This window comes from Bos grunniens, chromosome X, assembly GCF_055505025.1.
Source record: "Bos grunniens cultivar Pamir isolate PY7600 chromosome X, Bosgru_T2T1.0, whole genome shotgun sequence".
NCBI lineage: Eukaryota > Metazoa > Chordata > Mammalia > Artiodactyla > Bovidae > Bos > Bos grunniens.
Window position 1 is genome coordinate 20,593,770 of NC_141194.1, and position 16,989 is coordinate 20,610,758.

Here is a 16,989-nt window from a genome sequence, read left to right on the forward strand (position 1 = left end):
AAGTTCACTTTCACTAACTCCCTCTAGCAGCCTAGCTGCAATCTCCTGCATGATGAAAGTATCAACATCTCCATGGTCACCTGTTTCTTCTAGAACTCTGTTTATATTTAATTTGAATTTCACTTCCAGCTTTACCACTTTTTGTTTCTTTGTTGGACTTTTCCCTCTTTTGATTATCTTTATTGGTAAAATGTCACATGGGTTTATCACTGGGAGACAAAGAGACAACACAGTTACATACTTTGCTGTCTGTGTGTGAACTAAAAAGCAGATCTACAGTGTCCAATCACTGTCACACTTTGAAAGAAGTGACATGATTTGTCGTCCACCACCACGCACACCTGTTATTTCTGTAGTAATCTATGCATTGAAGAGCTAGCAACAGAGTTTGTACTTTATGCATTTAATTCAGCTATACTGGGTAGGTGAAATTTGAACTGTGTTGTTGAAGGACTAAGCTTATTTTGCTAAATAGTGGTAATTGGAATTTGTACAAGCCTAAATGATGCAAAGGGAGGACTGCTTGTATGTGTGTGAGTTAGAGAATGCAAGAGAGAGAGGGGATGTGTGTGTGTATGAGAGAGATACCCTAAATGCCTAGCATAGTAGTTTCTCCTGCTCTATTCCTGTCTCTTAAATGAACATTTATAAGGATGAATCGATTATATATACATTTTAAATTCCTAATTGGATATTTTAAATGTAGAAAAAGAAAAGTGGGATTTCTACAAATACTCCACATGAAAATGGTGAAATTCACCACTTAGCACCAGAGGTGAACTAATTGTTTCTCAAAAGGTTTGTGCTTTCAGTGCAAGCATGTCGTGAACAAGCATTGCCAGGTATGTAGATCATACCAGTATTTTCAATTTTATCTGAGTTATATTTATCTTAAAGATTTAGTGTTTATGCATTAAATAAATATTCAGTGAGTGTGGTACTATGTGCACAATACCATGTGACAGGGATCCTGCCTTGTCACAGCAGGAGAGCTAAAACATACACAGGTAGCTAGAACATCAAGTAGTCAGTAATAAGAGCATAGAAGAGTGATCTCAATACAGTCCAGAGATGGGGTCAGGGAATGCTTTTTGGATGAAGTAGCATTTGACTGGATTCTTGGGAAATGTGCCTAAAAACTTCTGGAGTACCACAGCCAATCATGCTTGGTTGTTTTTCATATAGTATTCCAGTCATCTGGATGAGATCCCTGCATCTTCTGGTGGCAGAAATAACTGTTGGCGAAGATTAAGCCTCGAAAACATTCCCAGGACAATGATAATGTATGACATAGTTGATTATGCCGAGTCTGGAATAATCTCAAAACGCCTAAAAAAAGAAATGAAGTATCTATTACAAAGACCAAAAACAGAAGAGATGCGTCAGCACCAGCTACGGATTGTTTCTGAAGTTAGGTAAAAGTGGTACTTCACTGGACTTACAATACTAGGGGCATTTCTGGAAATGTTCACATTCTGCTAAATAGCTCAGGAAAGATAATAACAGAGCATGTGAGAAAAAAATGGGTTGGAGCAGATTGCTCAAATTTTATGCAACTTTGTAAACAGAGCACTAGCAGAAAGAACATTTGGTACCTGGGGAGATAACTTGTATCACCAGACAGGCCACCAGAGCAAATATGAAAAATGTAGAGTGAAAATACTGGTGACCCTTTAATTAGAGGAAGTAGTGGGCACTGAGACAGTACAGATGGAAGTGAAGCGCTGGACCAGTGTGGTGACCTTTTAAGTAGAGATGAGAAGCAGTGCGAACTGCCACAAACCAGGAACCACGCAAGGCAGAAAGTAGGGTGGAGGGCAGTAAGGGTAGATTGTGTGTGTTTGGGGGGCTCTATGGGGAGAGAGCGCTAGGTGCCAGTGTTATTTTCATAAATGCAACCAAAAGGGCTCTCATTGCCCATGCTGCACAGAGGAAAACATTTTCCTTTTCTGCTGAAGGTTATAATTCTAGTCTTGCTATTCTGGCTCCCTTTGCAGAGGATAAATTGCATATAAATTGCAGTGACATTATTCCCTTCTTTACCAATAACATGTGAGCCAGTTCACATTATAGAAAAACATGTCATAGCAAAATAGACTGTATTATGATCTGAAACAACATGGACAGACTATGGCTATACCAATTCTTTTTTTCTTTCCATTACCAAACCTCACCTAACCCATCTTGTTTACAAATTAAGCTTTTTTCCTAAGAAAAAGAAAATAATAAGATTGAAGAGGACCTGTTGGTAGTCTCTTTTCACACAGCTATATTTGAAATGAAAAAATACTGCTTTAGTACATGAAAAGACACTGGTGACCCACTGTCAGGCAAACACATTGGGTTTTTTCCCAGGAGTAGAGATGAGTGGTTGCTGACCCAATAACATGATTTATCCCATTTATTTTATGATCAAGGCTGTACATTTGCCAGACAGATGGCCTAGTGTAGGGCGCAGTCTGTCATCATGAAATAGATTTCTCTAACTTATCCATATAAGCATTGAATAGAGAACTTAACCCTATTACCACCAAGGTCAAATAAATGATGCAGTTTTCTCTGCCACCATATATAACTGTAGGCTCCCTGCTATTTAGACTCATGCTACTGATGATCCAAGAATGAGTCACTTAAAAAGCCAAGTAAGTAACCATATTCTAAATCAACTGAAGAGGGGAAAGTACTTTCATAAAGACTCCTTTGAATGCAGTCTTAGTTTGGGATCTCCCAGAAGCAAACCCTGAGGTAAGGATTTGAGTATGAGTAGTTTATTTCAGGGGTGGATCCCAGGAACCATTGATGACAGCGGGTGTTGTGCTCAGTCATTTCAAGGGATAGAAAAGTGAAACAGGGAAGGCCCAGCAGCCAAAACAGTGTGTGTTAGCAAGCAAGTTGTTACTGTGGGTAATGAGTTTAATCCTTCCTGGGAATGACCTAGCCAGTGTAGAACATGCAACTCAAGTTATCCCACTGAGGGAAAGGGAGTTGGGATATTTATACACCAACACCCATCATTCAGTGGTGAAGGGTAACTTAGGAGGGGAGGTATTAATTCTGGGACACTTCCCTGCACGTGGGCTCTTGTTTCCATAAGAAAGCTCTCAGAGTAAATGAAGCCAATGCTGACAGTTGGAAGTTGGGTATATGTGCCCTATGGCCAAGGGAACTAAGAGCGTGGCACCAACCATGTCTGGTTCCAACACTGATATAAACAACTTGTTTCAGCCATTATGAAATTTAATATTTGTTGGTATTCATATATAGTATATATTTCTGAAAGAGTCAAATGGCTATTACATGGTGTTTTCCAGGAAAACTGATTTTAAATTGATACCACATTTTGTAATTTTCATTATCATCATCATAAACATCGTCTATACACCTTCATGGGCTTCTCTGGTGGCTCAGCAGTAAAGAATCTGCCTGTAATGCAGGAGACTCGGATTTGCTCCCTGGGTTGGGAAGATCCCCTGGAGGGGGGCATGTCAACCCATTCTAGAACTCTTGCCTAGAGAATCCCATAGACAGAGGAGCCTGGCAGGCTGCTATCCATAGGGTTGCACAGAGTCAGACATGACTGAAGCAACTAAGCAGGAACATAAGCATACACCTTCATAAGTGGGAAAGAACTATGCTGTGTAACTCAAGCAAAAATGATAACTTTGGCCTAAATACTTACATGCAATATTGCTCCAAGCACTGAGGTTTACAATATAGTTGCTAAAGGGTGCTTTAATAAAAGTTGGAACTTGTTTTACATGTAAATTTTATTTTGTGCAATTTTTCTGTCTATACAAATATTTTCTAGGTCCCCTTTATCCTTATCAAGTCTTCAACCTTTATATCGGCCCTACCAACAGCAAAGTCAAATTAGACATCTGGGTCGTCGATCTAAACAAGCTCTAATGAAAGTTGAAAAAATGAAAAGAGCTTATAAGATGGCTAAAGAAAAAAATGCTTCTGTGGGGTCTGTAAGTTTAACTTGTATTGAATTCATTGTTTTGGACAATATTCAAACTGTAGGTAATTCTACTTCCTTAGGTAGAATTTTCCTAATCTACAAATTCACAAATGAAACATACATTTGGTATATACTTTAGGCTTAGGGCTTCCCTGGTGGCTCAGAGGTTAAAGCATCTGCCTGCAATGCGGGAGACCAGGGTTTGATCCCTGGGTCAGGAAGATTCCCCTGGAGAAGGAAATGGCAACCCACTCCAGTATTGTTGCCTGGAGAATCCCATGGACGGAGGAGCCTGGTGGGCTACAGTCCACGGGGTCGCAAAGAGTCGGACATGACTGAGCGACTTCACTTTCACTTTAGGCTCAGAGGGTAAAGCGTCTGCCTACAATGCAGGAGACCCAGGTTCGATCCCTGGGTCAGGAAGATCCCCTGGAGAAGGAAATGGCAACCCACTCCAGTACTCTTGCCTGGAAAATCCCATGGACTGAGAAGCCTGATAGGCTATACAGTCCATAGGATCACAAAGAGTCGGACACGACTGAACGACTTCATTTCACTTTAGATGGTATAAAGCTACATTCCTCTTGGTAACACATGTTTTAAAAATTCTTAAATAGCTATTCTGATAAATACCAGCCATCTTGGCTCCACATCAGCGTGAGTTGGCAAAAAGCCCAATTGTTTCTGTATATTGATACTGTTGATTCAGCACATCTCTAATGGTGCGTTTCTCAAAATGGAAGTCATTTCTATCTACACTTATTAAGAGCTATAGTGTGGAAAGTCAGCTTCAGTATACTACGTTGCAAGAATATTTTCAATGAACATGTATTCATGTTTCCTTTGTAGTTTTTTAAAAATCTGCTATAAATTTTTTTCAGATGAGGTTAAGTATGAACAGTAAAATATGAAAACATAAAATAGTAGAAACCAACTATAAAACACTTTCCATTTTTATTTATAATTCTACCTAGGAACCAAAAATGGACATACCAGGTGCAAAGCAGAAAGAGACAGTTGTCTTCTCCGCCCCATCTTTTGACATTGTGAAAGTTAAAGAACTGTCAGATGACGAATTGGAAAAAGAGGAAAAGGAATTATTTGCCTGGTGTCAAGACTTGTTTATTAATAACTCTCCATAATTTTAATGCACAGCTAATTGACAGAAAATCAACTTATTCAACAATATGCTTGTCTGTCTATAAATGAGTATGTGCATTAAAGGAAAACAAAATATATACAAGTGCTCAGTATGCTCTCTTAAGCAAACGTGTGACAGATTTTAAAGCCCTTTCTGTATTACCATAGGTACAGGTATTTTTTTACTGACAGAATTTTAATCTAAATTATTTCAAATAGGTGCCCTCAAACTAGCTGTATAAGATTTTCTTCAAGAAATGGTGAGTATTTCATCTCTGGAACTTTAATTCAATTTTTATTTTCCTTCATTAAAAAAAAATCTAAACAGGACATGCTTAGCATAAATATTAGAATTCACAGAATAAAAGGCTGCTCTTGAGTCAGCCTCCAGTGTCTTTTTTTTCTTATTAATAGCATGTTGTTTTTACAGAACAGCTTGTGATTGACCCATTCTGAATTATAATAAAAATAATAATGAATTTGTTGCTATAGAAGGCATGACATAGCATACATAATTATTATTGAGCATTGAAAACACCTGGGACAGAATGCTGCATGTGCTTCACTGTTGTACTTTGTATTTGTTTTTAAGTATAAAGACTATTTTGAGTAATATCTATCAATTTCCTTTTGAATTGATAAATTCTCATTCCTGATATAGTGCCAATTAATGAATTTTTGTGGTGGTCCAATCTATTAGATTACATCAAACCTTACCTAAGGCTATGACATTAAACAAAGTGCATTATTTATTGTACTTTAAAAATATAATTTTTGATTTTGCTTAATATTTAAAATGTGAAGGTTGATTTCCTGATTTAACTCAGGCAAAGCAGCCTATAAATGGATCTCATTCTCTATTAAAACATTCTCTTAAATGATAAAGAATATTGGAGTAAATGTATATAATTCCCACTAGAATATATTTAACATGTGTGTACACTTCAATATTAATATATCCTCATTTGATTTCTAAAAATAGGATGGATAATCTTGTTGTTTTCAGAGCTTGTACTGGACACTGGTTGAATAGAAGACATAATTTGTCCTCATGAGTCACACATATTCTCATTCATTAAGTTGGGAAGCAGTCTCTCATCTAATCAAATGCATATCAGATCCAGTCCACCCACACAGTATGTGCAGTAGCAAAACCAGCAACATTTCAGATAACAAGATGAAGGAAAAAGTCAAAGGACAGATTCTTTATGTTTAACAGCACCCATTTCTCATATTTAATTAGCTGTGATATGACTTTGTCCCATCATAATGCCTAGCTACAAGGGAGGCTGTGTGGAGCAGTTATGTACCCACCTAAGATTCTATTGTTATAAAAGAAAGGGATAATGGATATTAAGGCATAACTAGCATCAGCTGCCAGACTGAGATGTGTCTTCTGTCGATTCTTTTAACTTACATTAAAGAATGTAATCAGGCTTCCCTGGTGGCTTAGATGGTAAAGCATCTGCCTGCAAGGCAGGAGACCTGGGTTCTATCCCTGCTTTGGGAAGATCCACTGGAGAAGGGAATGGCAACCCACTCCAGTATTCTTGCCTGGAGAATTCCATGTACAGAGAAGAGCCTGGCTGGCTACGGTGCATGGTGTTGCAAAGATTCGCACATGACTGAGCGACTAACACACAATGTAATCACATCACAAAAAAGTATTTTAAAAGTAAAATTACAGGGCTTCCCTGGTGGCTTAGTGGGAAAGAATCCACCTGCCAATGCAGGGGACACAAGTTCAATCCCTGGTCCGGGAAGATTCCACATGCCACGGAGCAACTAAGCCCTTGTGCCCTAACTACTGAGGCTGTACTCTAGAGCCCAGAAGCCCCAACTGCTGAGCCTACGTGCTCTAGAGCCTGTGCTCGGTAACAGGAGAAGCCACCACAATGAGAAACACATGCACCACAACTAGAGAGTAGCCGCCACTCACAGGAACCAGAGAAAAGCCCAGGCAGCAAGAGACTCAACACAGCCAAAAATAAAATTATTTTTAAGAAGCAGAATTACATAAAATCTCATCTCTATAACATAGTGACTGTTTTCATTTACTCATACCTTCCTGATCTATCTAAATACACACGTATTTTCACATAGTTGTAATCATGAGTAACATATAAAGTGAAAATTTAGAACCTATTTTAAGTGTGCTGCTGCTGCTGCTGCTCCGTCACTTCAGTCGTGCCCGACTCTGTGCGACCCCATAGATGGCAGCCCACCAGGCTCCTCCGTCCATGGGATTCTCCAGGCAAGAGTACTGGAGTGGGATGCCAAAATGTGGTCTATTTTAAAATAAATTAGGAGTTTTGGATGAACATATACACACTACTATATATAAAATAGGTAAACAACAAGGACCTACTGTATAACACAAGGAACTATATTCAGTATCTTATAACAACCTATAATGGATAATGTGAAAGTCAGTCATGTCCGACCCCTTGCCACCCCATGGACTGTAGCCTGCCAGACAACTCCATCCATGGGATTTTCCAAGCAAGAATACTGGAATGGGTTGCCATTTCCTTCTCCATAATGGATAACTAAATCACTTTATTGTACACTTGAAACTAACACACACACACACACAAAAAAGAAACTAACACAAAAAATAAAAGATAAAAAAAATTTGGAAATTCCCTGGTAGTCCAGTGGTTAGGACTCAGCACTTTCACTGCCAAAGGCCTGGGGTTCAATACATGGTCGGGGAACTAAAATCTCACAAGTTGCACAGCCAATAATAAAAATAATAATAAAATAATTTTTAAAGTAGCATTACATATAATCTCATCACTATAACAACTGTTTTCACTTGCTCATATCGTTCCAATCTGTCTAAATGCACACATTTTCACATGGTTGTAATCATAAGCAACATACAGATTCTAAAATATTCACTTAATATTGTATCTTAAGCATGGTCTATTTTTTAAAAATAATTTTTAATGGCCCATGATACCCCATTGGATTGATAAGGCATAATTTACTTAATCGTACTCATATCACTGCATATTTCAGTGATTCTAATTTTCACTATTGTAGGCAATTTACACTAGAGTGAACATCTTCATACATGGTATTCTTCCATTTGGTTATCTTTCTGCTATTTTTAACTCAATTGCACTGTAATCAGAAAACATGATTTGTATGATACTGATTCTGGTAAACCTGTTGAGACTGCCTTTATAACCGAGTATATGGTCAGTTTTTATAGGTCTTATTTGTATTCTGAAGAAAAATGTACACTCTCTATAGATAGGTAAAACATTCTATACATGTCCTTTTGATCAAGCTTGTTAATTTACTTATATTCTCTATACTATGCTACTAATTTCTGTTCTGTATGACGTCAGTTACTGAGAAACAAGGGTTATAGCCTATGATGGTGGTAGACTTGCTGGTTTTTCCTCATAAGTCTCTGAACTTTATTTGCATGTGTGCATGCTCAGTTGCTCTGTTGTGTCCGACTCTTTGTGACCCCATGGACTGTAGCCCTCCAGGCTCCTTTGTCCACAGAATTTTCCCTGACAAGAATACTGAACTGGGTTGCAATTTCCTTCTCCAGGGATCTTCCTGACCCAGGGATCAAACCTGCATCTCCTGTGTCTCCTGCATTGGCAGCTGGATTCTTTACCAGCAAGCCACCTAGGACTCTCCAGAAGATATCATTAGGTATATATATAATTTCAGAAACTGTGTCACTTCCTGATGAATTGAATCTATTATCATCATGTAGTTACTATCTTTATTCCTAATAATACATTTTTCTTTGAAGACTTGTCCATTATGAACAGAGCTACTCTAGTGTTCTTCTGGTTAGTGTCTGCCTGGCATATCCTTTTGCATCTGTTCTTATTTTCAACATTTTTATGTGTCAGAGACTGGCTGGATGTTTACTGATTCCACTTCCTCTTCCTGTGAACACAAGATACATTTCCCAAATCTTTTTACAGTTATTTTGGGACCACCAGAGGAATGTGAGCAGAAGTGATGTATACCCCTTCTAGGACTGGTCCCCAAAATGTTATGCATGGTCTTTGATGCTCTCTTTCCCCTGCTCATATGGCTCAGTTCAGTTTGGTTCAGTCGCTCAGTCATGTCCGACTTTTTGCAACCCCATGGACTGCAGCACGCCAGGCCTCCCTGTCCATCGCCAACTCCCAGAGTTTACTCAAACTCATGTCCATTGAGTTGGTGATGCCATCCAACCGTCTCATCCTCTTGTGTCCCCTTCTCCTCCTGCCTTCAATCTTTCCCAGCATCAGGGTCTTTTCAAATGAGTCAGTTATTTGCATCAGGTGGCCAAAGTATTGGAGTTTCAGCTTCAACATCAGTCCTTCCAATGAATATTCAGGACTGATTTCCTCCAGTATGCTGGCCTGGAGAGTTCCATGGACTAAGTCCATGGAGTCCCAAAGAGTCAGACACAACTGAGCTCATATGGCTCAGAGCAAAAAATAAACTCCAAAATGGTAGAACTAGGATTGAAAGATCTTAGATTCCTATGTCACTGATTGAAGAAGCAACAAAGCAGCACCCTGACCTGATGAACTGTGATGTGAGCAAGAAATAAACTTTGTTGCATTAAGCCCCAGGGATCCTAGGAGTGATTTGTTACAGCAGCTAGCATTAATTATTCTGATATACCAGGTCTTTGTGTTTTAGATTTACTCTTGTGGTTTAGTTGTACAGTCGGGTCTGACTCTTTTGTGACCCTTAGGACTGCAGCTTGCCAGGGTCCTCTGTCCAGGGTATTTCCCCGGCAAGAATCCTGGAGTAGGTTACCATTTCCTTCTTCAGGGGATCCTCCCAAGGGTTTGCACTCACATTTCCTGCGTTGGAAGGGGGATTCTTTACCACTGAAACCCAGGTTTACTCTAGGATAACAGCAAATATATGGATTGTTTTGTTTTAATCCAATCTAAAGATTTTAACTGGTGGTTTTAAACAAGTTAAACAGTTTAAGGCTTTTAACTGGTGGTTTTAAAGTTATACTTTATTGGTATTTTAATTGTTGATATGTGGAATTATGTTTACCATTTTATTTTGTGCTATCTGGCCTGATTTTTCTGTCTTTTCTCCCTTTTCCTGTTTTCTTTCAGATTGTTCTTTTGATTCCACATTTCCCCCCTCTATTATTTTGGAATTTGTAACTTATTTTTATTCTTAGTGATTACTCTTAAAGTTTATCATGTGTGCTTGAAACCTAAATCTCCACTCCCTTTACCAAAGTATCCAAAGGTCTTAGAATGCTAATCAGCATCCCCTTGTCTTAAAAGTTATTGTTCTCCAATATTGTAGCACCACCTTGTTTTTAACCTCCAAATTAGACATCATTGTTGTTTTATAAATCTGACTTTTTTCTGAGATCATATTTCTTTGTCCCGATGAATACTCTTGAAAGTTCCTTTAATGCACATCTTTTATTGATAACTCAGTTTTTTGTTTTCTGAAAATGTCCTCATTTCACTCTTATTCTTAAATATTATTAAATGCTTAATTTCTGTAGTTATCAAAGGCTACAGTGACAATGGTTTTCTCTCAGCAGTCTGAAGTTGTTGTTCCCCTGTTGCTGCCAATCTAGTAGTTGTGACTTTTAGATGCTCTCTCTTTTCTCTCTTGAAACTTGAAAGATTTTCTCTTTGTATTTTGTGCTCTTCAATTATACTGAAGAAGATGGTCCCACATTCTGTCTTTTCTCTCCCCATTTTATTTCACCTCATTGTCCTTTGAGAGGCTGGCTTTATGCGAAGGTCTCAGTCCCAACCTGTCTGAGCCCAGGATCTTGTCTCCCACATACATGAGGTCATTAATACGTGAGACTTTAGGTTCCTGAGAGTGACAGACGTGCTCAGGGCCATCAGTCACTTACCATGCTAGTTTGTAGCTCCCTCTTTATTTTTCACTCCTGAGGATTTTCCTCACAAGTTCAACTATCCTTTAAAAGATTTTTTATTTTATTTTATTAGGGTTTCTGTGGTTTTTGCAGTGGGATGGTTTTTCAGAATGTTTAGAAGGCAATGGCACCCCACTCCAGTACTCTTGCCTGGAAAATCCCATGGATGGAGGAGCCTAGTAGGCTGCAGTCCATGGGGTCGCTAAGAGTTGGACACGACTGAGAGACTTCACTTTCACTTTTCACTTTCGTGCATTGGAGAAGGAAATGGCAACCCACTCCAGTGTTCTTGCCTGGAGAATCCCAGGGACGGGGGAGCCTGGTGGGCTGCCGTCTATGGGGTCGCACAGAGTCGGACACGACTGAAGTGACTTAGCAGTGTATCATTTTCTCATAAGTAAAAGTCCACACATTGTCATTTAATTCTGTTGAATTATCTCCTTAGGATAAAATGCCGAGAATTGCACTACCTACTGCATCAGAAGTTTTAAACGTTTTTATAGCTATTCATATGCATTGTCAGATTGCTTTCCAGCCATTCTCTTTTTGAGTGGTGAGTACTATATTTATTCTTGTTTATCCACTTTATGGAGGCTGAGTGGTATCATAGAGTATGAGTTTAAATCAGCCAAATCTGGTTCTCACTCCCTACCCCATCTCTCTCTATCCTGCCAGTATTCACATATATAGAGGTTAGAGAAACTCTTTCCCTAAAAAGCTTTGTTGTGGTTTGAGATGTGAAAGAATTAAGAAAGAAGGCACCCTTTGAGGAGAGAATTAAGATACACATAGAAGGACTTCTGACTAAAAATTCTGGCTTGAATATCTATCTTAGTCTCTTCTCCCCCCACAAACCCCACTAAAATAACAGTAAAAAGATTTTTTAAAGCATAAACTTTCAGTGATAAAGAGAAAGCAGTGAAAAAATTTTGTTAGTTATGAAACATGAGTTTTTGACATAGTTGACATGACATATCTAAGAAAACTGTATCTTAAACAGACTAAGGAAAGCTAAGAAGCAAACTTGTTTACACCATGCAACCCCTAAAAGACTTGGTAAATGGCAACAGCTAACAGGTTATTTTTGGAAGTGGGGGTGAAGTGAAGGAGAAAGAATCGGGTGAAAATCTGTTCAAGACACAATTAAAACATCAAATCCCTTTCCCACTGTTACAGGTTGAATTGTGTCCCATCTTCCTCCCCAGAATATATATGCTGAAGTCCCAGTACCTCAGAATGTGACCTTATTTGGAAACAGAGTTGTTGCAGATGTAATTACCTAAGATGAGGTCATCCTAGAATAGGGTGGGCCCCTAAAGCAATAGGACTGGCGTCTGTATAAGAAGACAGCCATGTGAAGACAGAATCCAATAAAGGAATTGACATGGTTGCCTCTATGAATCAGAAAATGGAAAAAAGAGAAGTGGTCTAGTGGATTTTACAGCAATCATTGTAGAACTCTTTGACTTCTAAAACTCTGTGCAAGTATACATTTGATTTTAAAAACTAAAGTTTTTTTTTTTTTTAAATACAAGAAAGCAAGAGAATTGTTTGGATGCAGACAGGAGTATAATTTCCAGGAAGTTCATAAACCAGTTGTTAAATATAGCCATTATTAAAAATTAAATGTATAGGCTTACAATTAAGTAAACTATTATATTAAAACACAGTTAATTACTCAAAACTCATCACTTCCTCTTTATTTTACTGTGATCTGTGACCTTGCTGTTATTTATATCTATTTTATCTGTCTAATGGAAATACTATACAATGTTGTGCTACTGGACGTATCTTCTCAACTCTGTGTTATGAAATCAGGTTGGAAATTAACTTGAAAATATATGTCTTTCTTGTTTATTTCTTAAACTTTTTTATTGTTAAATATAACACATCAATAGAAAGCTATATGACTGATAGACAGTTTAATGAATTATTGGAAGCCAAGACACTTTTGTAACCATAATCCATGTCAGAAAAAGAACCATGGCTAACCACTTCAGAGGCTCTCTAACTGCTCCCCTTCTCCTGAGAGTAACCATACTTCTGACTTTTATGGTAACCATTTCATCACTTTATAGTTTCACCACCTAAGCATGCATCCATAAACACTATGGTTTAGTTTTGCTTATTATTTTTATATACCTATTACCTCTTTTTAATCTGTAGGTTCCCCATTCACCTTTTTTTCCTCCTTCTTAAAATTTGTTGTCAAAACTGGATCATTTATCTCTAGCATATCCCATGATCTGGATTTTGCTGATTGAATTCCCATGGCATAGCTTAACATGTTCTTCTACCCTGTGTATTCCCTGTAAATTGGTAGGAAGATCTAGAGACTCATTCTTTATTATCAACAACAATGACAATAACGAAAATACTAATTCAGCAGATATATATATTGAATATTTATTATATGCCTAAATCAGTTCAGTTCAGTTGCTCACTCATGTCCGACTCTTTGCGGCCCCATGGACTTCAGCACGGCAGGCCTCCCTGTTCATCACCAACTCCCAGAGTTTATTCAAACTCATGTCCAGTAAGTCAGTGATGCCATCCAAACATCTCACCCTCTGTCATCCCTTTCTCCTCCCGCCTTCAATCTTTCCCAGCATCAGGGTCTTTTCAAATGAGTCAGTTCTTCCCATCAGGTGGCCAAAGTATTAAAGTTTCAGCTTCAACATCAGTCCTTCCAATGAACACTCAGGACTGATCTCCTTTAGGATGGACTGGTTGGATCTCCTTGCAGTCCAAGGGACTCTCAAGAGTCTTCTCCAATACCACAGTTCAAAAGCATCAATTCTTTGGCGCTCAGCTTTCTTTATAGTCCAACTCTCACATCCATACATGACTACTGGAAAAACCATAGCCTTGACTAGATGGACCCCTTGGCAAAATCATGTCTCTGCTTTTTAATATGCTGTCTAGATTGGTCATAACTTTGCTTCCAAGGAGTAAGCGTCTTTTAATTTCATGGCTGCAGTCACCATCTGCAGTGATTTTGGAGCCCAAGAAAATAAAGTCTGTCACTGTTTCCACTGTTTACCCATCTATTTGCCATGAAGTGATGGGACCGGATGCCATGATCTTAGTTGTCTGAATGTTGAGTTTTAAGCCAACTTTTTCATTCTCCTCTTTCACTTTCATCAAGAGGCTCTTTAGTTCCTCTTCACTTTCTGCCATAAGGGTGGTGTCATCTGCATATCTGAGGTTATTGATATTTCTCCCAGCAATCTTCATTCCAGCTTGTGCTTCATCCAGCCCAGCGTTTCTCATATAAGTTAAATAAGCAGGGTGACAGTATACAGCCTTGACATACTCCTTTCCCGGTTTGAAACCAGTCTCTTGTTCCATGTCCAGTTCTAACTGTTGCTTCCTGACCTGCATACAGATTTCTCAAGAGGCAGGTCAGGTGGTCTGGTATTCCCATTTCTTTCAGAATTTTCCATAGTTTTTTGTGATCCACACAGTCAAAGACTTTGGCATAGTCAATAAAGCAGAAATAGATGTTTTTCTGGAATTCTCTTGCTTTTTCGATGATCCAATGGATGTTGGCAATTTGATCTCTGGTTCCTCTGCCTTTTCTAAAACCATCTTGAACATCTGGAAGTTCATGGTTCACATATTGTTGAAGCCTGGCTTGGAGAATTTTGAGGATTACTTTACTAGTGTATGAGATGAGTGCAATTGTGCGGTAGTTTGAGCATTCTTTGGCATTGCTTTTCTTTGGGATTGGAATGAAAACTGACCTTTTCCAGTCCTGTGGCCACTGCTGAGTTTTCCAAATTTGCTGACATATTGTGTGCAGCACTTTCACAGCATCATCTTTCAGGATCTGAAATAGCTCAACTGGAATTCCATCACCTCCACTAGCTTTGTTCATAGTGATGCTTCCTAAGCCCCACTTGACTTCAGATTCCAGAATGTCTGGCTCTAGGCTGGTGATCACATGATCGTGATTATCTAGGTCGTGAAGATCTTTTTTGTATAGTTCTTCTGTGTATTCTTGCCACCTCTACTTAATATCTTCTGCTTCTGTTAGGTCCATACCATTTCTATCCTTTATTGTGCCCATCTTTGCCTGAAAAGTTCCCTTGGTATCTCTAATTTTCTTGAAGAGATCTCTGGACTTTCCCATTCTATTGTTTTCCTCTGTTTCTTGCACTGATCGCTGAGGAAGACTGCCTCATCTCTCCTTGCTATTCTTTGGAACTCTGCATTCAAATGGTATATCTTTCCTTTTCTCTTTGCCTTTCACTTCCCTGTGGCTCAGACGGTAAAGTGTATATCTACAATGTGGGAGACCCGAGTTCAAGCCCTGGGTCAGGAAGATCTCCTGGAGAAGGAAATGACAACCCATTCCAGTATTCTTGCCTGGAAAATCCCACGGACGGAAGAGCCTGAGCCTGGTATGCTCCTCCGTCCATGGGGTCGCAAAGAGTTGGACACAACTGAGTGACTTCACTTTTTCTCTTCTATTCACAGCTATTTGTAAGGCCTCCTCAGACAATCATTTTGCCTTTTTGCATTTATTTTTCTTGGGGATGGTCTTGATCCTTTCCTCCTGTACAGTGTCACGAACCTCTGTCCATATTTCTTCAGGCACTCTGTCTATCAGATCTAATCCCTTGAATCTATTTGTCACTTCACTATATAATCATAAGGGATTTGACTTAGGTCATACCTGAATGGTCTAGTGGTTTTCTTCAATTTAAGGTTCAAGTTAATATTCTTTTATTTTTGCTTATGGATGTCCAATTGATCAAGCACAATTTGTTGAGAAGACTGTTCTTCCTTCATTGAATTGCTTTTGCATATTTCTAAAAACAAATCAGTTTGGTGTATTTGTTTTGATTTATTTCTGGGTTCTATCTTGTTCTGTTGATCTGTATGTCTATTCCTCCACCAATATCACACTGTCTTTATTACTGTGGCTATATAGTATGTTAACATCAGGTAGAGGTATAATTCCCACTTTATTCCTGTTTTTCAAAATGTAGCTATTCTTGTTCTTTGCCTTTCCATATAACTTTTAGAATAAACTTGTTCATATCTACACAAAAATCTTTCTGGGATTTTGATGGGAATTGTGTTAAGCCTGTATATCAACTTAGAAATAATTGATACTTTTACTATATTGTCTGCCCATTCATGAACACAGCATGTCTCTCCATTTATTTAAATCCTTGATTTATTTCATCCATATTAAAAAAAATTTTTAGCATATAGATTATTTACATGATTTTTTTTAGATTTGTACCTGGGTGGGGCTATTTTTGGTATTGATTTTAGGTGGTATTCTTTTTCAGTTTCCATATGCTTATTGCTAGTATACAGAAATAGATTGATTTCGGGGTATTCATCTTGTACTCTGCAAACTTGTTGAACTCAAAAAGTTCTCTTTTTTTTGGTAGATTCCTTGGGATTTTCTATGTAGACAATGATTCCATCTGCAAATAGGAATGGTTTCCATTCTTTCTGATATATAAACATCTTACTTCTTTTTATCATTTTTGTTGCACTGGCTAGGACTCACAGTGCTATGTTGAATAAGAGTGGTGAAAGTGGTGAAATCCTTGCCTCGTTCCTGACCCTAGGGAAAAAGCATTCAGTTTTTTACTCTTAAGTATGATGTTAGCTGGGGGCTTCCCTAGTGTCTCAGACAGTAAAGAATTTGCCTGCAATGTAGGAGACCCAGGTTCAGTCCCTGGGTGGGGAAGATTCCCTGGAGAAGGGAATGGCTACCCACTCCAGTATTATTGCCTGGAAAACTTCATGGACAGAGGAGCCTAGTGGACTACAGTCCATGGGCTTGCAAAGAGTCAGACACGACTGAGCAACTAACACTTTTCACTTATAATGTTAGCTATAGGGGTTTTTTAAATCATTTTTTTCAATGCTCTTTATCAAGGTAAGGAAGTTCCCCTACATTGCTAGTTTGCTGAGAGTGTTTATTATGAATGAGTGTTTAATTTTGTTAAATGCTTTT

The 16,989-nt window shown here is 38.5% G+C and overlaps 1 protein-coding gene across 8 annotated transcripts in view; it reads left to right on the forward strand.

The window, feature by feature from the left end:
• Positions 1-16,989, forward strand: part of CXHXorf58 (chromosome X CXorf58 homolog) — a 60,684-nt gene that overhangs the window by 17,611 nt on the left and 26,084 nt on the right. For 3 of the 8 annotated variants that reach the window (XM_086389344.1, XM_086389346.1, XM_086389347.1), the window contains 3 exons: positions 1,186-1,415; positions 3,809-3,971; positions 4,936-5,199. In XM_086389344.1, coding sequence (XP_086245470.1) covers positions 1,186-1,415; positions 3,809-3,971; positions 4,936-5,103 — 561 coding nt within the window. In that variant the 3' untranslated portion in view covers positions 5,104-5,199. Of the gene's footprint in view, positions 1-1,185; positions 1,416-3,808; positions 3,972-4,935; positions 5,200-5,320; positions 5,481-8,672; positions 8,780-11,448; positions 11,557-16,989 lie in introns of those variants that run through there. The other 5 variants (XR_015159726.1, XM_086389345.1, XR_015159727.1 and 2 more) reach the window with 5 other exon arrangements.